Source organism: Nannospalax galili, unplaced genomic scaffold, assembly GCF_000622305.1.
Source record: "Nannospalax galili isolate Female #2095 unplaced genomic scaffold, S.galili_v1.0 scaffold28, whole genome shotgun sequence".
Classification (NCBI taxonomy): Eukaryota; Metazoa; Chordata; class Mammalia; order Rodentia; family Spalacidae; genus Nannospalax; species Nannospalax galili.
This window is the reverse complement of record NW_008359594.1, coordinates 961795-984886: the sequence shown is the minus strand read 5'-3', so window position 1 is coordinate 984886 and position 23092 is coordinate 961795. Positions and strand designations below refer to the sequence as shown.

Below are 23092 nucleotides of genomic sequence, written 5' to 3'. Positions count from 1 at the left end.
AACAGCTGCTGTTGGTGGGAAGACACAGGGATTGGGACGCACAGGGCTTGGAAAGAGCCCAGAACTGACTTGGGCTCTTTTCTAGCTGTGTGTCTGTGAGCAAGGTACCTAATGTCTCTGAAGCCTAGGCCCTTCCTTCTGTGTGAGGTAGGAAGCTAAAATAAAGAACCCCCACCATACAAGGTTTCCTGGGTACCGAATACACAATAGACACTTAGCGGAAACCAGATCCCCCCAACTCCCACCCTATCCCTGGAATGCCTTCCTTGGGGATCTAAGTCAAGAGGCTAAAAGACCCAGAGTTCTGGGCTTGCTGAGGCCTGATTTTGTCACTGTGCAGCACACCCTGGGAACACGGTCTTGGTAGCCTAGCCATGGCTGGAAATGTTCCCTGAGTACTCCCTGGGGGTCACCTTGGCTTTGGCCCTTCCTTCCCTCCTTTGCTGCCTACTCCGCCCCAAGTGGCTGGCCCCAGAGCATAGCCTGAGGCCTCCATCCCAGGGCAAGCTATAGCCAAAGGGAACCTGAGTGACCGGTGGCAACGGCCACCTGAGGGCACTGTCCTTCCGCTTATTCTCTTTGCTCCTCTCTGCTCACAGCTGCCTGCTCAGTTCCCTCCACTGGCAGACCTGAGGACTTTGCCAACATGTAGGAGACCTTGGAACATACCCCATCTATGGATAAGGAAGCTGAGGCTCTGAGAGGGAGAGCCCCCACCCCGCCACCCAGACTCAAAGGTAGCCCTGGGCCTGTCTTTCCTTTTCTGGACTGTTCTCACTTTTCTTTGACCCATTCTCTAGGCTCTGCCCTCTGCTTGGCCTCCCTCCCAGAAATTTGTGTTCTGAGAGGGGTCTTGGTGTCCACACAATCTGAGCAGCACAATGGGCAGAGGGAGCAGCGGGCAGGGCCCAGGGACAGAGGACCTGAGAGGGTCTGAAAGGTCCTCTGCAGGGCAGAGAGTCAGGGAGGGTAGGAAGAAGTGGGGCTGGGAGGGAGAGAATGAGAGGAAGAGGAAAAGAGAAAGATGAGAGAGAGAGAGAGAGAGAGAGAGAGAGAGAATGACACCTCCATGTTCAATGGCTAAGCTGGCAGCTCCAGGGTACTCCACAGAGTGTACAGAAGGAAAGGAAACTTGAAAAGGTGAAGCCAGCAAAAACCTGAGAAGCTAAGGAGAGAACAGTTCTTAAGTTTTCCTCTCGGAGTGAGGATCTTGTTATATGACTTGTCTACCACCCTCTAAAGCCTCCCTCCAGGCACAGCATCTCACTAACAATGAAGGCAAGGCTGCTTTCCATCTGGTGTCTGCTTGGCCCTTGAATGGGTTTGCTGAATGGATACACAAGTACCAATTTTGAGAACTTCCCTTGGTTTCAAAATGGGAAAACCTTTCAACAACCAAGATACCGACTCGGGAGTGTGTGAGAGTGCCCAGAAGAAAGGCATCCAGTCTGCACTGGGGCAGTCTGGGGGCTGGGAGACTTTCAAAGGTTCTTAAGAGAACCACGTATCTAGATCCTGTCAGACAGTGTTGAGTGATGCTGAAGGCACACTCGGGGAGAATACTCAGGGAGTTCCTCTAGACATCAGAACATGTGTCAGGGAGGAGAGGAGCCCCCTTAAATCCCAATACTGCACAAGAGTGCACAGCCAGAAAGAGGGAACATGATATGGGAGAACTGTTAAAAAGCCTTGGAGTCATTGCAGGGTCAGGTCCAGACCACGAAACAAAGCAAACAGGCTAATTATTACAATTGAGTCACAGGAATTTCTCCACTCTGGCATATTAAAACTTCTATTTGCACTATTTGATAGATAAAAAGTAGCCGTATGACAAATAGTGTTGATCAGGAGAAAGCAGAGTTCATTAGCAAAGGAACACATGGGACAGATTCCCTTCTGGGCAGGGAAAACGTCTGCCCGGGTTGTGAGGTGGGGTCTTTTTTTTTTTTTTAGGTTTTTTTTGGTCTTTTTGAGACAGGGTCTCCCTGTAGCCCCAGCTGGCCTGGAACTCACTATGTAGACCAGGCTGGCCTTGAACTCACAGAGATCCGTCTGCCTCTGCCTCCCGAGTGCTGGGATTAAAGACCACGCCTGGCCTGAGCTGCAGTCTTTTTAAGGGGGAGGCTTCTGCTTCCTGCAGAAGGCAGGAAGATGTATTTTTTTTTTTAAAGTTAGGTGGGGGTGGGGGGGTGGAGTGGGAGAGTGGGATTGTTAAAACCTATTCTCTTTAAAGATCAAAGGGGAAGCCTGCTGTGTTGGCCAAACAGTGGAGAAAAGTCTGCTTCTCTCGACTTCAAAGATCAAGGTGCTTATCAGCTAGGTTCCCTTTTCTCAGGAGCTTGAGAAGTTCTTGAGACCCTGTTGGTGAGGGGGCCTTTGTGTGTGTGTGTGTGTGTGTGTGTGTGTGTATAAGCACACCTGTGTGTGCATGGCATGAGCTCATGGGCACATGTGCAGAGGCCAGGGGAGGTTATCAAGTACCCTGCTCTATCACACTCTGCTTGTTTTTTTCAGACAGGGTCTTTCACTAAACCTAGAGCTGGGCTGGTGACCGGCTAGCCCCAGCAATACTCCTGTCTCTGCCCCCAACAGTGCAGGGGTTATAGGTATGTGCAGCCATGCCTGTCAACAAGTTCTCATAGGTGCTGGAATTTGAACTCTCTTTATGCTTGTGCAGCAAGCATTCTTACTCACTGAGCCATCTCCCTAGCCTGAGTATGATGTATTAAATATGCACATATCCTAATTGAGAAACATTTCCTTTCTAAAAGATGCTAATGGTCACCTGAGCCTTCAGTGAACCAGTCTTTTGCTGATGGAAGGTCTTGCCTCAACACTGACAGCTGCTGACTGTTAGGGTAGCTACTGAAGTTGGGGTGGCTCTGGTGATTTCTTAAAATAAGACAATGAAATTTCCCAGATCCACTGACACTTCCTTTCAGGAAAGGTGTTCTCAGTTTCATAGCATTTTATCCACAGAACTTCTATCAAAACTAAAGCCCATTGCTGCTATTATCAGCCAAATTTCTGTAACATTCTAAATCCTGTGTCCTTTTCAGTATTTATGGTGTCTTCCCCAGGAGAAGGAGTCATGCAAAGACACTACCTTTGCTCATCTATAAGAAGCAATCAGTCAGCTTTATTCTGAGTTGCAACTCTTCCTCTTCTTCAGGCTCTGCCTCTAATCCTTGGCTATTTCCATTACACCTGTGGTGACCTGTCCTCGGATGTCTTGGATGTTTTAAAGTCACCTAGAAGAGTTGGAACCATCTTCTTCCAAATGCCTGTGGATGTTGGATATCTTGATCTTTCCTATGAAGCATGAGTGTTCTTTCTGGCATCTACAATGGTGTGTACTTTCCAGAAATTCTTGAATGAACTTTTCCCAGATCCATCAGAGAAGTCACTGCCTGTGACAGCCTTACAAAAATATACTTAGACAATCAGGTTTGAAAGCAGATTTGAAAGACTGATGCTCGTGCTGCAGAGTAGATGTTATGTTAGTTGGCAGAAAACAGCATTCACCTCACTGTACATCCCCATCAGAGCTCTAAGACGACCAAGTACACTGTCAGTCAGTGGCACTGTTTTGAACACAATCTGCCTTTTCCTAAGTGGATAGGTCTCAACAGTGGACTTCGAGGCTGTACACAGGTGTGCAGTCAATCAGGGTTTGTGGCTCCATTTACAGAACCCAGGCCAGGAGGATTCAGTGATTCTCCAGGGCCCTTGGAATTCAGAATTATAAATGGGCATGGCTTCAACTTCAAGAATCAAGTTAAGATTTATTTTTTGCTTATTTTTATTTTATGTGCATGAGTGTTATGCTTATATAGCTAAGTGCACCCATGTGTGCAGTGCCCACAGAGGCCAGAAGAGGGCATTGGATCCCCTGGAACTGAAGTTATGGATGGTTGTGAGCTGCCATGTAGGTACTGGGAACTGAACCTGGGTTCAGTTCTTACTGAACTCTGTAAGAGCAGCCAGTGCTCTTAACTACTGAGCCATTTCTCCAGTCCCAAGGTTTATTTTCATTACTTTAAATTATGTGTATGTGTGTATCTATGTGTGTGTGTGTGTGTGTGGGTATGTGTGTGTGTGTGTGGGTATGTGTGTGTGTGTGTGGGTATGTGAGTGCAGGTGCTTGTGGAAGCCAGAGGTGTAGGATCCCCTGGAGCTGGAGTTACAGGATGTTCTAAGCTGCCCAATACCAGTGCTGGGTAAGCAACAAGTTCTCTTAACTGCTGAGCCATCTCTCCAGATCTGGGGTAGGACTTTTAACTTCCTTCTAGTTGACTAACTGGTGTAAGAGACTTGGTTCTCAGGCCATTTGGGGTTCAGCATGCCTTCCTCATTGACTGTCATTTTTGCTTTTGATTCAAAACGAGATCATACCACTGTGTTTTGCTTACACACTCAGGGGCCACTGCAGTCACGGTTCCAATTTCAGTATTATTGTGTTTCAGGGGATAGGGAAGCCAGAGGAAAGTGAAAGAAACAGGGCATTGGCTGGTTGGCTGAGTAGCAGAACACATGTGGCATTTGTCCCATCAAGTCCACCATCCTATCTATCCCAAACAGGTAAATCACCATGGCAGAGGTCACTATCACAGAGCGGGACAACACAATAAAGTCTGAAATGCTGCAAGAATTACCCAAATGTGACAGAGATACAAAGTGAGCCCATACTGTTGAGAAATGACTCTGATGGGTTTGCACCATGCAGGGCTATCACAAACTCTACATTTGTGAAAAGCCTCATCTGCAGTGCAGTGAAAGGAAGCAGGCCCGAAGAGGATGGAGTGTCCTTCGAAGAGCATGAACACTAAGAACGTAACCTGTGATCTTACTAATCAGAAATCACTATTGTTTCCTAACCAGTTAAGAAAGGCAATGATCTCATATTGACTATTTGCTTTAAAAAATATCACTGTTAGGCTGAGGAGATGGCTTAGCAGGCAAAGTGCTTGCTGTATAGGTGTCTGAACCTGAGTGTGGATTCCCAGAACCCACATAACGCTGGACATGGTAGCAGGAGTCTGTAATCCCCTTGTGGAGCGCTGGGATGCAGAGACAGGAGATTCTCCAGAAGCTCACATGCCTGGGTAGCCTAATGTATGCAGCCACCGCCAACAAAGAGACCGTCTTTCAAACAAGGTGGAAGGTGAGGATAGACACCTGAAGTTGTCCTCTGACCTCCACAGATGCATACACAGACACCACACACACACACACACACACACACACACACACACACCATTTTTAGTAGTTTTCTTCATAGCCACCATTTGTATTTCTTGTGTGGGAACTGCCTAGTCATGATCATTTGCTGCTCTTTCCATGCATATGCCATGTGGATCCCAGATGTGGGTCTCCACTATTGGCTGCAGGTTTATCAGGGTGGTGGTGTGAAGGTGGTCCATTTTGCCCCAAGAAGCATCCCGTTTTCTGCCTGCCTCTGCCCTGGGCACCAGGCCTCTCCCAGATCCTACACTGCATCTGTATGCACTGTATTTGATTCTACTGGTTCATTTGACACGAAAATAGTTACCTGCACTTGCTTTGGCAGAGGATGAGAAGGAGTGCAAGCGTAATCTTCCTTTTTGTTTAGCAAGCCGAGTGCTCAATTCAGATTCACCAGTGGTTTCCTAAATTCTCACACATTCTTCAAAGCTGTATCTGGCCTTTCTATCTGATCTGAAGAGCTACGGGCCTATTCTGGTATTAGGTATTTCAGCACTTTATATTATAAACCTTTATTATATGAAATATTACAATATACACATATTTGTGTATGTGTGTGTGTGTGTGTGTGTGTGCGCGTGCGTGCGTGTAGACCTGAGGTTGATGTTGGGTGTTTTCTTCAACTGCTTTCCACTGTATTTATTGTGGAAGGGTTTCTTGCTGAACCCGGGGCTTGTCAGTTCTGCTGGTCTAGCTAGTCAGCTTGTCCCAGGATCTCTTCAGGCGAGCTACCATGCCCATGCCTGCCCAGCTTTTATGTAGGCCCTGAGGCTCTGACCTATAGCCCTCATGCTTGTGTGGCAAGTGATTTAGCCATTTCCTCAGCACCTTTAATATATATAAAGAATGCACACAGGGAATGTGGTTTTCATTGTTCAATTGAACTTTAAAATCACTTTGCTAGCTGCACTTTAAGTAGAATTACATTAAATTTGGAGAATATTTTTGGTGAAAGGACATTTTTGGAATCTTTCTATTCATGATGTTGGTACATCTCTGTTTCTGTGTGTATGTGTGTGTGTGTGTGCGTGTGTGTATGCACATGTGTGTGTGTGTTCATGCACATGCATATGCAGGTGTGTGTCCATGTGGAGGCCAGAGGACAACAGTTCCTTAGGAACACTGTCCACCTTATTTTTAGACAGGGTCTCTCATTGGCCTGGAACTCAACAAGTGGACTAAGTCGGCTGTCTGGTGAGCCCTGGGGAATCTATCTGCACGGGTCTGTTTTCCCAGAGCTGAGATTACAACTGCATGCTGCCATGCTCAGGTTTTCTTTGTGGGTTCTGGAGCTGGCTCTCACATCCTTGTACTGACTGAGCCATTCTCCAAGCCTCACTCTGCTGTGGCTGTGTTCTTTTCTGCATGTCCTCGCTGTTGAGTCTGTCTATCCCTACGCAGTCCATGTTCTTTCTATTATGAATAGGATTCCTTTCTCATATTTTAGTTTGTAAGTGGTTACTATAGACAATGGGAAAAAGCTACAAATTGGAATTAAGAAGAAAAACAACCTGGACTCACAGCATGTACCTGTTGATGGTGACCTCTGACCTATTCCATACAGGTGCTCCTCCTCCATCCAGCTTCTCATGCTCTGAGTGGTAGCTCCAACTGGTCAGCCTCTCAGTGCCTTCCATCATCCACCCTACTGTGGATTCTGCTCTCTGGTCTCAGTTGCACCTGCCTCCCCGTCATCTCTGCCTGGACTTTGTTAGTGGACTCCTTACTGGTCCCCCACTTCTACTCTGCCTGCATGACTGCTAGTGGATCCCCCGACTCCTGCCTTCAGCTCACCCTCTCTCTTCACACAGCAGAGAATCTAAATTCATCCTCTGAAGTGGTCTTAAGCTGGCCTGCATCCCTGAGTCTGTCTCCCCGACCCCCCTTCTTCTTCACTTCCCTTCTCCCACTCTGCCTGCATTTCTGTCTACTGTACTGGCCATTTTTTTCCTGCCTCAGGGTCTTTGCTTAGGCTGTTCTTTTGGTATGTGCTTCAACTTTTCTTGTTGGAGACAGAGAGAGGGACAGGGAGAAATAGATTATATACATGCAAATATGCTGTTTTAGAAAGATCTATATTTTTTGTGAGTGTGTGTGTGTGTGTGTGTGTGTGTGTGTGTGTGTGTGTGTATACCTGTGGAGGCCAGAAGAGGAGGGTGTGAGAGCCCCTGGAACTCGAGTTACAGGTGGTTGTGAGCCACCTAACATGGGTGCTGGGATCTAAACTCAGGTTCTCTGGAAGAGCAACAAATACTCTTGAATGTTGAGCCATTTCTCCAGCTCTCTTAGAAATATTTTGGATTTGGCTCAGTGGTTAACAACACTGGCTGTTCTTGCAGAAGACCCGGGTTCGAATTCCAGCATCCACATGGCAGCTAACAACTGTCTGTAACTCCAGTTCCAGGGGATCTGACAGCCTCTTCTGTCCTCCTCGGGCATTGCATGACATGGGTGCACTTACCTACATGCAGGCAATACATGAATACACATAAAATTAAAAATAATAAATAAAATATTAAAAAAATTTGGATTTATTTAATTTTATTTCATGTGTATGAGTGTTTTGCTTGTATGTATATAAATAAGTGCACTACATGTGTGCAATGCCCATGGAGGTCAGAAGAGGGCATCAGCTCTCTTGGAAGTGGAGTTACAGATGGTTGTTAGCTGCCATGTGGGTGCCGGGAACTAAGCCCAGGTCCTCTACAAGAGCAGTCAGTACTCTTAACTGCTAAGCCTTCTCTTTAGCCCCTTCAGCCCATTTTTTTTTTAAAGTCAAATTTTTGATAAGAATTGGAAAGCTTTCCATTTTATTTGGTTAGATGCCATTTTAAGTAGAAATTATTGATTCTTTAAAAATTCTAGGTTTATCATGACTATCTAAGGAGAATGGACTATGCAGTTTTCCTAAAATGCATACAACCCTTCAAAGGTGGAAAGCTATGAACATCATGTAGAACTCTGTCAGCACATGGCCAGACACCACCAGATACTGGTCCCCTCCCCATCTAATTCCAGCAACGATAAAGGCAAACATTGGGCTGCTGAGTGCCTGATTCTGGTGGGCACCATTCATAGCCCACTTTGTCAGAGGTTAGCAAACTGTGGTGATGTATGGGCCAAATATGACCCACCCCATTATGATATGGCCTGACAGCTTAGAATGATTTTTACTCTTTTGACATTGCTGCTGTCTTGAGACAGAGTCACCGTGTAGTTAAGGGTGGCCTGGGACTATGTAGCCCAGGCTAGCCTTGTACTCTCTATCCTCCTGTCTTTGCTTTCCTAGTGCTGGTATTACAGATGTGCCACCACATCTGGCAGATTTTTTGATATTTTAAATGCTTAGGAAAAACTCCAAAGACTATTTTGTGATGTGTGAAAATTATATGAAATTCACATTTTAGTGTGTATAAATAAAACTGAATTGGAACAGAGCCCTAAGCACGTTTATGGCTCTATATTCTGCTTAGTTGCCATAGGGACTGTAGGGCCCACAAAATCTAAAATATTAATTTTTCATTAATTAATTTTTAGTGAATAAAACAATGGGTTTAATCACATTTTATTCACATTTATCATTGCACTCTGCTTATATTTGTCCATCTATTTACCTTCCCACTCCTCCTTCCATCTCCCACTATAAAATGGAAAAAATTCACTATCAGGCCCTTTGCAGAAAAGCTTTGCTGGCCCCTGTGTGACTGGTACTCCAGGAACTGTACAGTATGCAGCTAGGTTCCTGTCCCAGATGGTGAGGATCTAGACACAAAAGAAATCATCATTTGGGCTGGGGAAATGGAGAAGTTGGTAAAGTGCTTCCTGCACACAAGTGAGGACCTGAGTTTGGACCCCCAGCACCCATGTAAAGAGCTGAGCATGGTGGCAAGTGCCTTCAATCCCAGCTCTGGGGAGGTAGAGACAAGAGGATCCCTGGGGCTTGCTGGCCAGCCAGTCTAGCCAAATTGGTGAGTTCTAGGTTCAGTGAGAGACCCTGCCTCTCAAAATAAGGTGGAGAACAGTTGAAGACACCTGACATTGACCTCTGGTCTTCATATGCATGCATGAGCAAGTAACATCCCTCCCACATGTATACATGTATACATTCACAAAGAAGAATTCATTATTCAACTATGATGAAGGCTACAATAGCAGAGGCACTCTGGGAGTACACAGCAGGGGATACTGGCCAACAGCATCCCGGGGATGGTAAGCAACACACCATCCAAGGAAACCCATGAAGACAGGGAAGTCAGCACACTTGACACCGGTTCATCTTGCCTCCTCCTTCAGTGGTCAGGAAGGAGGAGTGACCCAGGCCAGTCCAAGGCAGATAGAGTGGGGCCAGAGCAGGGCAGAAGTAGGTCTGTTGTACTCCACCAGTTACAATGGTTTCACTGGCCATCTCTCCACTCCCCTGGCCATTCAGACATGACAAATAGATTGTAGCATATTCCTACATGGAACTTCCTCAATGCCCCAACACAGGGCAGAAGTCACTCACTGTCAATCATCAGTAGGAGGGCTGAGATACCCCCACCCCCCGCAACACTGGACAGAAGAGCCTCTTATTGCACTGTGGCTCCCGGAACCTGATGCCAGGCATGGCGTTTACTAGAAGGAGACTGCTCAAGTCTGTAAGTGGATTGCCTTGGCTACTCAGAGCCTGCTGCAGCTGTTTAGTTTGAGGATCTTTCCAAGGTATGAGAAGCATGCAATTAACACCCTCCACAACGCTGCCAGCCTGGAGAGAGGCCTCTTTCTTCCCCAGGATGCTTTTAATGAGCTCCAGTAAATTAAATCACCAAATTGGCATCGGGTTTCTAATGTGGCTGTCCACTTCTACTCAAAAGAAAGCTAGCTGAGCAGAGCTGTGAGGAGAAATGCTTTCTACCAAGTGAGCTGGTGGCTGCCACTCTTTACATGTGGTACCCAGACCTCTGTACTGGGTTGAGCTGAAAGGCGGGCAGGCTCAGGTTCTGAATCTGTCCCCAAGTCATTTGCAGTAATGGTGGGGTGTTAGACACAGGGAGAGACTGCAAATGGAGAGGACATTTGGAGCTCCACGATGTGGTCTAAACGCATCAGGACAAGTTCAAGAGAGAATCCTCGCTTATGATTTAACTAGGTGCCTGGGGAAGCACAGGCCTTAACATGAAACAGACCTAGGTTAAAATCCCAGTCCATCCCCGCTGGCTGAGTGTCTTTGAACACTTCCAGCACCCCTCTGAGTCCTGGCTCCAGCCTCCTAGGGCATCACTGAGGAACAGAAAGCACATGGGCTGGCACAGGGAGCCTGGCATAGGCAGGTCCCACAAAGCACCACCCTAGCATGGGATGTGTTCACAGTACCCACTCTGCAGAGTGCCAGGCGTGGTTGTGCTAAGGGACTGGAAAGGAATTCCAGTTGTTATTACGCTCATGAGAAGCATCAAGCTTAAGACAGAGAAGGCTGTTTTGGTTATATACCAAGGACGATGATTGTGAAGCAGGTATTTGCTCTTGTGTAAGAAGGGGGAAATGGGAAGAGGGAAGAAGTCAAGCACCTCAGACCTGTATGACTTGCAAGGACCATGGGTCTTCTTGCTTAATAGGCACTTGGCTCTCTGTCTGTCCCCTGGTTCCACACCTGCCAATCCAACTATGTGCAATTCAAAACTACTTGAGAACTGCATCTGTTCTGAATATGTACAGACTTCTCTTGTCATCTCCTAAATGTATCATAATAGTTATTCCTATGGTATTGGGCATTATTAATCACCTAGATCTGATTTAAAATATATGAGAGGGTATAGCAGGGTTATATGCAAATACTAGACTATTTTATATAAGACCTGGATTATCTGTGGATTTGGCTATCTGTAGAGGCACTGGAACTAGTCCCCTATGATTATTGAGGGACAGCGAAAGCAAGACACTATATAATACAGGCACATGATTAGCTTTCAATATTGAATCAGCCTTGCATTCCTGAAATGAATCTTACTTGGTCAGGCTGTATTACCCTTTTTATACATTACTGAGTACAACTGGATACTTTTCAACTACGCTCATGAGAGATACTGGTCTGTAGTTTTATTTCTCATGATGTCTTTGCCTGTTTTTCATATGGAGGTAATGCTGACTTTACATCTGGAATATTCCCAGCACATTAGATTTGAAGTTGATTTCTTGCAGGGTATATTATTATATACACTTGAGATATGCTGGACTCTGTGCTAAATGCATTACATACCCTCCCCCCTCAGGTAGGGTCTCATTATGATATAGCCCACCCAGCCTATAGCACAAACAGTTAACCAAAGACTTCAGGTTCAAAGAATTCTAATAAAGATCAAGTGGTGCATGCCTTTAAATCCCAGCACTCGAGAGGCAGAGGCAGGTGGATCTCTGTGAGTTCCAGGCCAGCCTAGTCTACCTAGTGAATTCCAGGCCAGCCAGGGCTATAGAGTGAGACTCTGTCTCAAAGAAAGAAAAAGGTCAGTATAATAAACAAAATCATGGAAATATAAATAAAAGTAAAATGGCAGTATTATCTCTTAGTGATAACATTAAACAGTAACTGAAAGTATGTAATCATGGCCTAACCTGTCAGGAAAATACAAATAATAGGGAACTGTATCAGTACTTCCTGAAATACCTCTCCAGTGAGGGCTATGCTGGCTTTGACCCACACCTGGACCTACAGAAGGACCCATGTTTGAGTCTGTGGCTGAGCTGGCTAAGCTGTTCAAGGTAACTCAGGAAGGAAGATGTTCATCACATTTTTTTAAAAAAAAAATACAAATTCCAGGTCATTGAATGTAAAAGATCCAATGGGACTTTTGGGGGTGTGGTGGTAATATGATATCAGAAAAATATAATATTCATTTTATTTGTTTAGTTAATACACAAAAACCTTTATTTCATGTTTAAAATGTATTCAGTACTTTAAGTGGGGTGCTGGGGACTGAACCCAGACCCTGTACTTGCTAGGCCAGAACTTTCAGTCCAGCCCTTTGGTATAGACATTCAATAGCAATCTTGTGGCTGGGGAGAAGGCTCAGTGGATAAAGTGCTTGCTACACAAGTGTGAGACTGGAGTTTGGATCCCAAGAATCCACATAAAAATCTGAGTGGGCATGGCGACCTGCCTACAGTCCCAGAGTTCAGGAGGTGAACACAGGGGATCCTAGGGGCTAGCTAGGCTGGCCAAATCAGCAAGTGATGTGTTCAGTGAGAGACCCCTTGCTTCAGTAAATAAAATGTCAACTTCTGGCTTCAATACATACACATGCCCTTGCATGTGCACCCCCAACATGTGCCCACACATGTAAGCATGCACAAACACACACACACACACACACACACACACACACACACACTGCATATACATATGCAAAAAGAAAAAAGAGCAATCTTATCAGGCTCAGTGATTCAGGTTCTAGAAAGAGAACCTCATGAAGCCAGTAGCTGTTTCCTTTCTCCTGCCTATTACTGTTTCTCTGCCCCTCCTGATTTCCGATGCTTCATCCACATGCATAGTGCCAGCCCTGCTCCACCCTGTGATGGCTGGTCTCTTCAGCTCATTTTCCTGCCTGGGTGTCAGACCTACATCTTGCTGCTCTCCCATCTCCTCAGGGTGTCCCACAGACCCCTCAAACTCCCTGTACTTCCCTGACAGAAGAGGCAGAGGAGGCAAGCACAGGGGCACGACCCACGACCCACGTGTACATGCAGAAGGCAAGGATGAGGGGCTGGTTGGGAACAGTGGGATGACTGAACCATGAAGAGTCTAAAAGAAACGCAGTTGTGCGAACATCCAGAGGCATAGAGAGATCCACTTTGGTTCCTTGGTGAGAACCATCTGTAAACAACACTCTATTTCTGTGTCTATGTTTCTGTCACTTTTATCCAGTTTACACAATTTTGTCACCCACTAAAAAGCTCACTCAAATCATTTCCTGAGAAAACCCTTTAAAAAAAGAGGTTGAGGGCTGAAGAGATGGTTCAGGGGTTCAGAGCACTTGTCGCTTTTGCAGAGGATCCAAGTTTGGTTCTCAGCACCCATGTCAGGCATCTCACAGCCACCTATAACTCTAGTTCCAGGGGCTCTGATGTCCTCTTCTGGCCTCTGTTGGTACTGCACTCATGTACACATATACCCAGATAGACGCACACACACACAATTAAAAATAAAACCTTTAAAGTGAAAAAAAAAGGTTGACGAAGAAGAGCAACCATCAGCTCAGTCTTTTGAAGGGCTGTGGACCCCACATGAATGCCAAGAGCTCCCTTGGGAAAGGTGAGGGGGGCGGCAGGGTCTAATCTGAACCTGGTCTTCAGGTCACTGGAATGATACCAAGATATAGTAGAATGTATTCTTTTCTTATTTGGTCTTTTTGAGACAGGGTCTCCTTGTAGTCCCAGTTAGCCTGGAACTCACTATGTAGACCAGGCTGGCCTCATCTCACAGCAATTTGACTGCCTCTGCCTCCTGAGTATTGGGAATAAAGGTGTATACCATCACACCTGGCTAGAATGTAATTTTTTTTAATTAAAAAAATTATTTATTTTTATTTTATGTGGATGAGTATTTTGCCTACATGTAGGTAAGTGCACTCATGTCATGCAATGCCAGTGGAGGTCAGAAGAGGGCATCAATCCTCTGACATTGAAGTTGCTAGTTGCCATGTGGGTGCTGGGAACTGAACCCGAGCCTTCTGGAAGAGAAGCCAGTGCTCTTAACTGCTGAGCCATCTCTCTAGCCCTAGAATGTGTTTTTAAAATTTTATTTTATTTTTTGCGTATGAGTGTTTTGCTTGCATGTATGTGTTCCATGTGCATGCAATTCTCCTGAAGGCCAGCAGAGGGCATTAGAGTCCCTGGAACTATTGATTCTCTACCTTTTGGCTAAGATCAAGTGTAGAGTCCCTGGAACTGGAGTACTGGATAGTTATTAGCTGCCATGTGGGTGCTGGGAAGTGAACCTGGGTCCTCTGCAAGGGTAGTCAGTGTTTTAAACTACTGAGCCATCTCTCCAGTCCCAGAGTAGAATGTATTTTATATAACTTTTAGTAGCTTGATTTAAGCTATAGTTTGTTCTGATAGAACTCGTGCAGAATCCTGGTTCCCAATGTGAAGGTGCTGAAAGATGGTGTGGCCCGTGAAAGGCGCAGCTTAGTGGGAGCTGAGTGCATCAGGAGCACTCTCAGGAAGGATTAATGATGGCTTTCCACAGAGGGCTAGGTCTAGAGGGAGTGGGGTTGGTTCTGTAGAGAATGGGTTGTTATGAGTGAACCTGGCCCCTTGCTGCTCTCTTTCTGCCTCACTCACTAAGTGACGCCCATCTCTCTCACACTTCTGGCCATCTAGGATACCACCACAAATCCTCCTAGAAACCAATTCTGCTGCTATGCTCTTAGGCCTCCAAAACACGAGTGAAAATAAACCTTAATTCTTCTTATTCTTTTTTTTGTAGGGCTGGGAATATGGCTAAGAGTTTCCCACATGCTAGGCAAGTGCTCTACCCCTGAGCTCTATTTCTAGCCGTTTTTTTAAAAGTACTTAGCCTCAGGTGTTTTGTTATAGCAATGTAAAATTGAAGAAGACAGTTTATAACTCTTAAATATAGAACTAGAATTTCTCAACTGTGGCACTGTTGGCATTTAGGTGGAATAATTCCTGTGCATCACAGAACATTTAGAAGCACCTGTAGCCTTTACCCATTAGCTGCCAGTAGCTACATCTTCTAAATTGTGCAATTAAATCATTGGTAAGTGTCCCGTAGGAGTCAAAACTCTTTAGATTTATACTATGTAGGTCTCAATTTGTCTTCCACCTCAGGCCCTAAAATTGTTAGGCCATATGACCTTGGGCCACTTCTTTTCTCTCTGGGCCTGTTTCCTCTACTGGGCTTGGTGGGAACCAGATGTGGGCTTGGGTCAGAATTCAGCTCAGCATCAGGTGGCCAGTGCTTCTGGGTCCCCTTCCCGCCTGCCTCTGCTGGTCCCTGAGGGCACTCACCTGTTCAGAAAGATGCTACTGACGTCATCATGCGTGATGGGAGGCTTCTTGGAGCTGGCGGCCATGCGCAGGGGGCGCAGGAAGTTGTTGACAAGGATGTGCAGCTGCTGCACATACTCGGCCTCGGCCTCCAGCATGCTGAACACCACCTGGTTCCTCTTGCGCATGCTGTCGGCGTGCGGAGACCGGATGTAGTCCTGGATGATGGTCTTCCACTTCCGCCTGCACAGCCAGCCCCGCAGGAAGCTCTGCACCTGGTGTGGAGACCAGTGGGCTCTGTCAGTCTCTGGCACCCCTGTCGCTGCAGGCTGTGAGCACCCAAGGACAGGGACCAAGGCTTTGTCGTCCCTGCTGCTGGGTGTGTGGGGAGAAGAACTGCGATACAGACCTTGCAGGCCTGGCTCTGCTGCCAGCCTGGTGGTATGTGGTCCCTCGAGACAATTTTCCCATCTGCAAAACGGGGATGAGGAGCACCACAGGCTGAACAGCATCTCAGGAGAGCTTGTTAGAAATGTGAGTTCTCAGGCTTGCTCCGGACCTCTGCGGTTCAACAAGATCCCAGGATGCTTTGGGAGCACTCACCGAGGGAGGAAGAGTGGGCCCCAAATCTCCACATGGGATGGAGCTCAAGAAGGGGTTTGCTAGGCTGTGCCTGGCATGGTTACCACGCTGTCTAATGACTCTTCTGAGAGCTCAGAGGTTTCAATTAAAGCTTGTCTAGAGAGGGTAATTATCAAATTGAACAGAACATGGCAAATCTGCTCATCTCAAGCTCATCAGCGGCTTCTGAGCCTCAGCGCCAGCCTGGAGCCTCCCAGACTCAGCTGGGAAATGCCTGCCAGTCCTTTCTTAGTGACCATGCAATCTGGCTGTGCTTAGAGAAGTGGCCCTAAACAAGTGTAGGAACTTGCAAAGGGGTCTTCATTCACACACACACCACATACAACACACACAAACACATATGCATAGATACCCCCACTATATACAACACACAGAAATGTACGAAGACACCCCCCACATATAACATACACAAACACATATAGACATACCTCATACCACACAGAGAAGCACATACATACAGACACCCTTCCCCACAGAAACAGACACACACCCCACCCACATACAACACACATACAGAGAAACACATACTAATACATGCAGACATAACAATACACACCCAGAAACACAGAAACATACACATACAGACATGTCTACACACAGACACACATGGACATATACACACAGACACATATAAAGGCACACACAGATGCACAATGACATACACACACACACACACAGAGTTTTTCTAAGCTACACAGGTTTCTAATCTAGGGTCACCTAGCTCCTATACTCTCAGGGCTGCTTGGCTGTGCACAAACTCATGATCCCTACAGGGAGGGACACAGAGGACTGGAGCCAGGGTACAGGAATCTTTACTGAAGAGCACTGGCACAGACATCGAGGACTGAGCCGGCTTTGTGGAAGAGGGAGGGCTTTAAAGCTTCAGGAAACATCCATGGGGGTGGATTTCAGCCAGCCCTTAACAAATGCCCCAACTAGAAAGGCTGCTCTGAGAAGGATGGGCTGACATGCTCAGGGGCCACAGCTGAGCCAGCTGCCTCTGTCCGAGTGGCACTTGATATCAAATCCCCACACCTGCCTGTGTGGGCCAGACAGATCCTGCACACATGAGGTGGCTTGGGCACAAGATGCGGCAGCCTCTTGTCCCAGGGCTGACATTGCTACCTCATGTACAGGAGGTGACGCAGGCCATCAGCTTTTCAGGCCGTGTGTCCAAGCAACCGAGGGTACTAGGTGCCAGGGTTTGACTGTTAAGCCCTGCAGATACTTAGCTGTGTCAACTTGGGCACATGGTGCTTGGCCCCTCTGTGTCTCAGCTTCTCCAAATAAGAGATGCAGATGATAATCAAATCTCAGAGGGTTTCAGTGAGGATCTACTTAATCTGCAGCCAGCTCCCAGAATAGCATCTGGCACGTAGAAAGTGGCCAATGAATGCTAGCAATTTCTATTTTTGAGAACCAGAAATCCAGATTTTTGTGTGAAGTGTTTAGCTTTAAAGCACTAGCAACAAATATAAAAGGGGGAAAAACCTATGTGGGCTGAAAATCACATACACTGGAAGGCTGAACTTGGCCTGCAGGACACGCTTGCAGTTTCTGGTCTGCATGGCCTGGGGTCCTTCTGCAGCCTCAACAAGGAATATCCTCTTGTCTCATGTACTGTCCTTAGGGTGAGCCAGCTCCCATGCCTTGAGGCTGGCAAGGTGGCAACATAGCCAGGCTTCTTTCCTGTGCCACAGCAACACTACCCTGGTCATTGGGCAGATCCCTGGTACCTCCTGAGAAACCTGTCCCCGGGGAACCCTGATAGGGCCAGAGCAGTGACTGACTGTGGGGTCTTATGAAGGCCAGCTCCCTGCTGAGCCCTGCTGAGGTGCAGGCAGTTGGGAGAGGTATGTGTGTGACTGTAGGGGACAAGCAAGAAAGTGATGATGGAAAGGAACTTAGGAGGGGATCTTGCTGAGGCTGCACAGTGCTTGAAGGAAAGCTCTTGAGGAGACTCCCTAGGCCTCCAGCCTGGTCCTGGCTCCATTCCCTCTTTCCTCCTTTTCTTTTCTAGAAAATGGGGCTAGATCATCCTCCCTCACAGGAACAAACCAGGAGAGGTGGTATGACAAGTGTCAAAAGGGGCAAAGGGCTGCTGGATTCATCTCTGGAGCTGAGGTGGATGAGCGAGTAGCATGCCTTGGGGACATGTGGGACAGCAGGGGTGGGACGGACCTTCTTAATTTTCTTGATGTCACTGTCCTCATCGTTGGGGGTGACAGTCTGGGTGGACTGGATGCGTTCATTGTCTTTGAGCAGAGATGCAATCTGCAACAGAAACACAGGTCAGTGGTGGGCTGCAGGCTCACCTGAGCAGATATGTGATCTGCAATAGAAACACAGTCAGTGGCCAGCAGGCTCATGGAAGCAACTGAATGAGGAGAATGCCTGCCTCCTCCCCAAGAGCTGGTGATGTTGCATGCTGGGTCCTCCTTGCTGAGTGTCCAGGTCAGGGAACCACACAGTCCCCAGACACCTGCAAGGCAGTGTGTGCTGCACCAGGGACCGTTCCACTTCAGCTTGGGGGCATCAGAGTGACCTTGGACAAGGTTTCTCCATATGTGGGCCTGATTAGCTCAGTCTATGATTCTCTTCCCTGTTCCTCAAACCATGGGTCCCTTTTATCTTATTGTGAGAAAATATAAGCAACAAAAATTACTGTGTGAATCATTTGTGTGTGTGGACGTATACATGAAGGTGTGTGGTATATGCATGTGTGTGTGCATATGTGTGTACCTGAGGTCTTTACTCAATTGCTGTCTGTCTATCTATCTATCATCTATCTATCTATCTATCTATCTATCTATCTATCTATCTATCTATCTATCTATCTTCTATCATCTATCTATCTATCTATCTATCTATCTATCTATCTATCTATCTATCTATCATCTATCTTTATCTATCTATCTATCTATCTATCTATCTATCTATCTATCTATCTATCATCTATCATTTATCTATCTATAGACAGGGTCTTCCTATAGCCCCAGTTGGCCTTGAACTCATTATGTACACCAGGCTGGCCTTGATCTTACAGAGCTCTGCTTGCCTCTACCTCCCAAGTGCTGGGCTTAAAGGCAGGCACCACCATGCCTGGCTACCACTATTATTTTTTGTTTGTTTGCTTGTTTTGTATTTTGGTCTTTTGAGACAGGGTCTCACTGTAGCTCCAGCTGTCCTGGAGCTCACTATGTAGACCAGGCTGGCCTTGAACTCACAGAGATCCACTTGCTTCTGCCTCCAGAGTGCTGGGATTAAAGGCCTGTGCCACTCTGCCTAACACCACTATTATTTTTTGGGACGAAGTCTCTCACTGAACTTGAAGTTTATCAATCTGGCTAGGATGGATGGCCAAAGAGCTTCAAGGATTCACCTGTCTCTACTACTTGCCTTCCAAGGCTGGAGTTATAGCATGTACCTGCCATGTGTGGCTGTTTACTTGGGTTCCAGGGATTCAAATTCAGGGCCTCATGCTTACATGACAGAAACTTCACTGACTGAGCCAGCTCCCAGCTCCTATGAATCTTAAAAAAGTTTATGTTTTTTATATATTTTTGCACAGGTTTTGTGTGTGTGTGTGTGTGTGTGTGTGTGTGTGTGTGTGTGTGTGTGTTGGTTCTTTCCTACCACAGGTGTTCTGGTTAAACTCAGGTTGTCAGGCTTGGGAGTAAGCGCCTTTATCCACTGAGCCATTTTGCTGCCCACCTCCATGAATCATTTTTCAGTGTACTGTTGAGAGGTATTCAGTCCATTCATAATACGGAGCCATCATCACCACCCATCTCCAGAACCTTTTCAAATAGAAATCCCGTGTCCATCAAACAGTAGGTCCTTAGTCCCTCTCCTCCAGCCCCCAACAACCACAGTGCTACTTTCCGTGCCTGCAAATTTTATACCAGGAAGCTCACATAAGTAGAATCACACAAGACCTGTCTTTTGTGAGTTCATTATACTATAGCCTGTGTAAGAATTTTCTTCCTTTTAAGGTGAACAATATTTCATCATTCACTTATGTATTGCATTTATAGCTCATTTTTTGAAATTTATTTTTTTATTTCTTTTTTATAGTAAATCATCTGTTTTTAAAAATATTTTATTTATTTTATGTGTATGCATGTATTGCCTGCATGTAGGTAAGTGCACCCATGTCGTGCAATGCCCGAGGAGGACTGAGAGGTTATTGGATCCCCTGGAACTGGAGTTATGGACAGTTGTTAGCTGCCATGTGGGTGCTGGGATTTGAACCTGGGTCTTCCACAAGAACAGCCAGTGTTCTTAACTGCTGAGCCATCTCTCCAGCCCATGATTTATTTATCTTTATTTTATGATGTATGAGTGTTTTGTCTGCATGTACCTAAGTGCACCATGTGCATGCAATGTCCATGGAGGCCAGAAGAGGGCATCAGAGTCCCCTGGAATTGGGGTACAGATGGTTGTTAGCTGCCATGTGGGTGCTGGAAACCAAATCCTGGTCCTCTGCAAGAGCAACCAGTGCTCTTAATCTCTGAGTCATCTCTCCAGTCTCCAGAGAATAATGTGTGGCAGCTTCACACATTATTCTCTGTTCTTATTTGAGGCCCTCCCTGCTGTCCGCCCTGTGCCTTCCTAAGCCCCCTCAGGCTGGTTCCCTTCCTTCTCCCAGTAGTCCTTTATCTGCAGTCTTACATGTATTGCATTAGCTTCTCTTTACCCCCTTCCTTGCGATCTCTTCCTTTCCTCTCATGACCCTCCTTTTAGTTTCATGACTTACACAACACACACACACACACACACACACACACACACAAACATATATATTTTAAATCTAGATTCCAAATATGAGAGAAAGCATGGGGTATTTGTCTTTCTGAGTCTGGCTTATTTTTATGAACATAATGATTACCAGTTGCATCCATTTTCCTGCAAAGTCATGATTTCATTTTTCTGTATGGCTGCACGAAATTCCATTGTGTGTCTGTGCCACATTTCCTTTACCCATTCATCGTTTGGCAGACACCTAGGCTGGTTGCATTTCCTGGCTGTGCTGCACGAAATTCCATTGTGTGTCTGTGCCACATTTCCTTTACCCATTCATTCATCGTTTGGCAGACACCTAGGCTGGTTGCATTTCCTGGCTGCTGTGAATAAAGCAGTACTAAGCATGGGAATGCAAGTGTCTCTGTGGCACGTGGCACTCATCTGTTTGTCTTTTTTATGTTTTTGAGGCAGGGTCTCAGTTTGTAGTCCTGGCTGGGTTTGAACTCACTACATAGACCAGGCTACCTCCCAAGTGCTGGGATTAAAGGTGTGTGCCACCACATCCAGCCTGCACTCATCCGTTGACAGATGTTGGGTTGTCCTTTATCTTTCTGATAAGGAAAGATATTTTGGGGTATAAATCAGATCAGAGCTGGTAGCTGTGAATAGGCCTCTGCTGGCTTGCTTCCCTCCTCCCTGGGCAAGCCTGAAGCCCCTCTTAGGTCCAAAGCCCTCTCTGGAGCTTAACTACTAGCCTAGAAAGCTGTGACTGCCCTTGGAATCCCCTGAAAACTGCCTCTGTCTAATTTGGGGATCAGTAAGGTTGACACAGCCCAGGGACAGGGCATTGTTAGCCCCTTTAGGACTGTCTCAGTGGACAGGCCGGCAGCACAACCTGTGCCAAGGCTCCAAAGACTTTCTCACGAAGAGAAGCCACCTGTTTTCTCTCTCGCCTTTGCTGAGAGTTCTGTAGAGAGGGTCTGGAAAGGTCTCATGTATTGCTGCGCTCCTGGTACCTAGCACGCAACATGTTCTTGTCAGCTTAAAAAATGAATTTTAAAAAGTGATCAGAGCAACAGTGCCTGCCAACCCTCACCCAAAGGAAGCCGCAGTAGTGGCTGGGCTCACACATGTAAAGGCGGAAGCTCAGGGGCTCCGTCCTCAGAACCGGAGGTGGTGTGCCCTTAAGGCCACTTGCTAACCCTAGGGATGAATGGCTCTCACAACAAAGCTATTCAAACCTTTGAAAGTGAAGTGGGCAGTTGCAGGCTCTCCACTCCCGCCTGCTAAAATTATCCTGGCCTGGCCTTCGCTTGGGAAGTGTCTGGAAACATCTAAGTGGGCTGTTCAGTAGGGAGACTCTCTTTCCCATTTTTTCCTTTCATCCTTGTTACTTCCTCAACCTTTACTTTCAATCCTTAAGCTTAGAATAGGCACATGTTGAAATAAAGACTGATTTTTGGGGGGCTCTGGTCTAAAGCTAAAAGGCTATATGCTGCCCCCACCCCCAGAACTCTGGGTGAGCTCAGAAACTTTTATGGTCCTATCAACACCTTCCCCTTGGCCTGAGGTCATTGCCTTCACACCAGCATGTTTTCTTTGCCAGTTCTGATATTTGCATAGAGGATGGTGGTGATGGTGTGTGCTGGGGGCTAGTTTGTATTTAAAACTCTCTTTTCAGAGACAGGTCTACAAGACAGCCATGCAATGGAGACCAGGGCAGAAAACAGGAACAATGAGGTATCACACTAGGCTGCATTGCTGAGTACTCCAGCTGTCTTGTGTATGTGGGTGTAGCATGAGGCACATTTGGAGGTCAAAGAATAACTTTTGGGAGTCATGCTCTCCTTCTACCATGTGGGACCCAGGGATCGAACTCAGATTGTAAGGTTTGGCAACAAGTGCCTTTACCTGTTGAGCCATTTTCCTGATTCTTGTCTTGAAGTCTTTAAGTATCAGGGCTTGGGGCATAACTCAGGAGAGTTAGGGGCCTGGGGCCACTGCAGAAGTCTCAGGTTATGGCCTATGTCTGGGAGAGACACTAAGGGGACTAAGGGGTCAGAGGAGGAGTCCTACCCCAGTGGGCTCATGGATATAGCTTTTCTGTAACTCTGGAGCATGCAAACGTAGATTGGCTCTGAGCCCCGGCTGGTTTGGCTGATGTCCATGCCCTGCTCAGCTGACTTTTGACATTGACACCCACAGGGAGCTTACTCTCCACCTGGCTGCCCAGCTCCTCTCCCACCTCAGAGTCTGATGTCTCAGCTGTCCCCTGTCTACCCACTACCCACAGAACAGCTCTCTTTCTGCATGAGGCAGACCCTTGCTGGCCACTGTCCTGTGCCCACTGCTCACTGGCCTCCCCACTCTGCAGCCTTCGCCAGAGGCAGATAGTGTGGTCAGTGCAGCAGGTGGAGGGAAAGGGAATCAATTCAGGTTTGTTTCTTTTTTTTTTTTTTTTTTAGTCTTTTTGGGA

The 23092-nt window shown here is 46.6% G+C and overlaps 1 protein-coding gene across 2 annotated transcripts in view; it reads right to left on the bottom strand.

Annotated features, from left to right (window-relative positions):
• Positions 1-23092, bottom strand: part of Rasgrf1 (Ras protein specific guanine nucleotide releasing factor 1) — a 123769-nt gene that overhangs the window by 66916 nt on the left and 33761 nt on the right. For both annotated transcript variants that reach the window (XM_017795673.1, XM_017795674.1), the window contains exons 4-5: positions 18052-18144; positions 15250-15503 (exon numbers count right to left, since the gene is read on the bottom strand). In XM_017795673.1, the coding sequence (XP_017651162.1) occupies positions 15250-15503; positions 18052-18144 (347 nt within the window). The remainder of the gene's footprint in view (positions 1-15249; positions 15504-18051; positions 18145-23092) is intronic.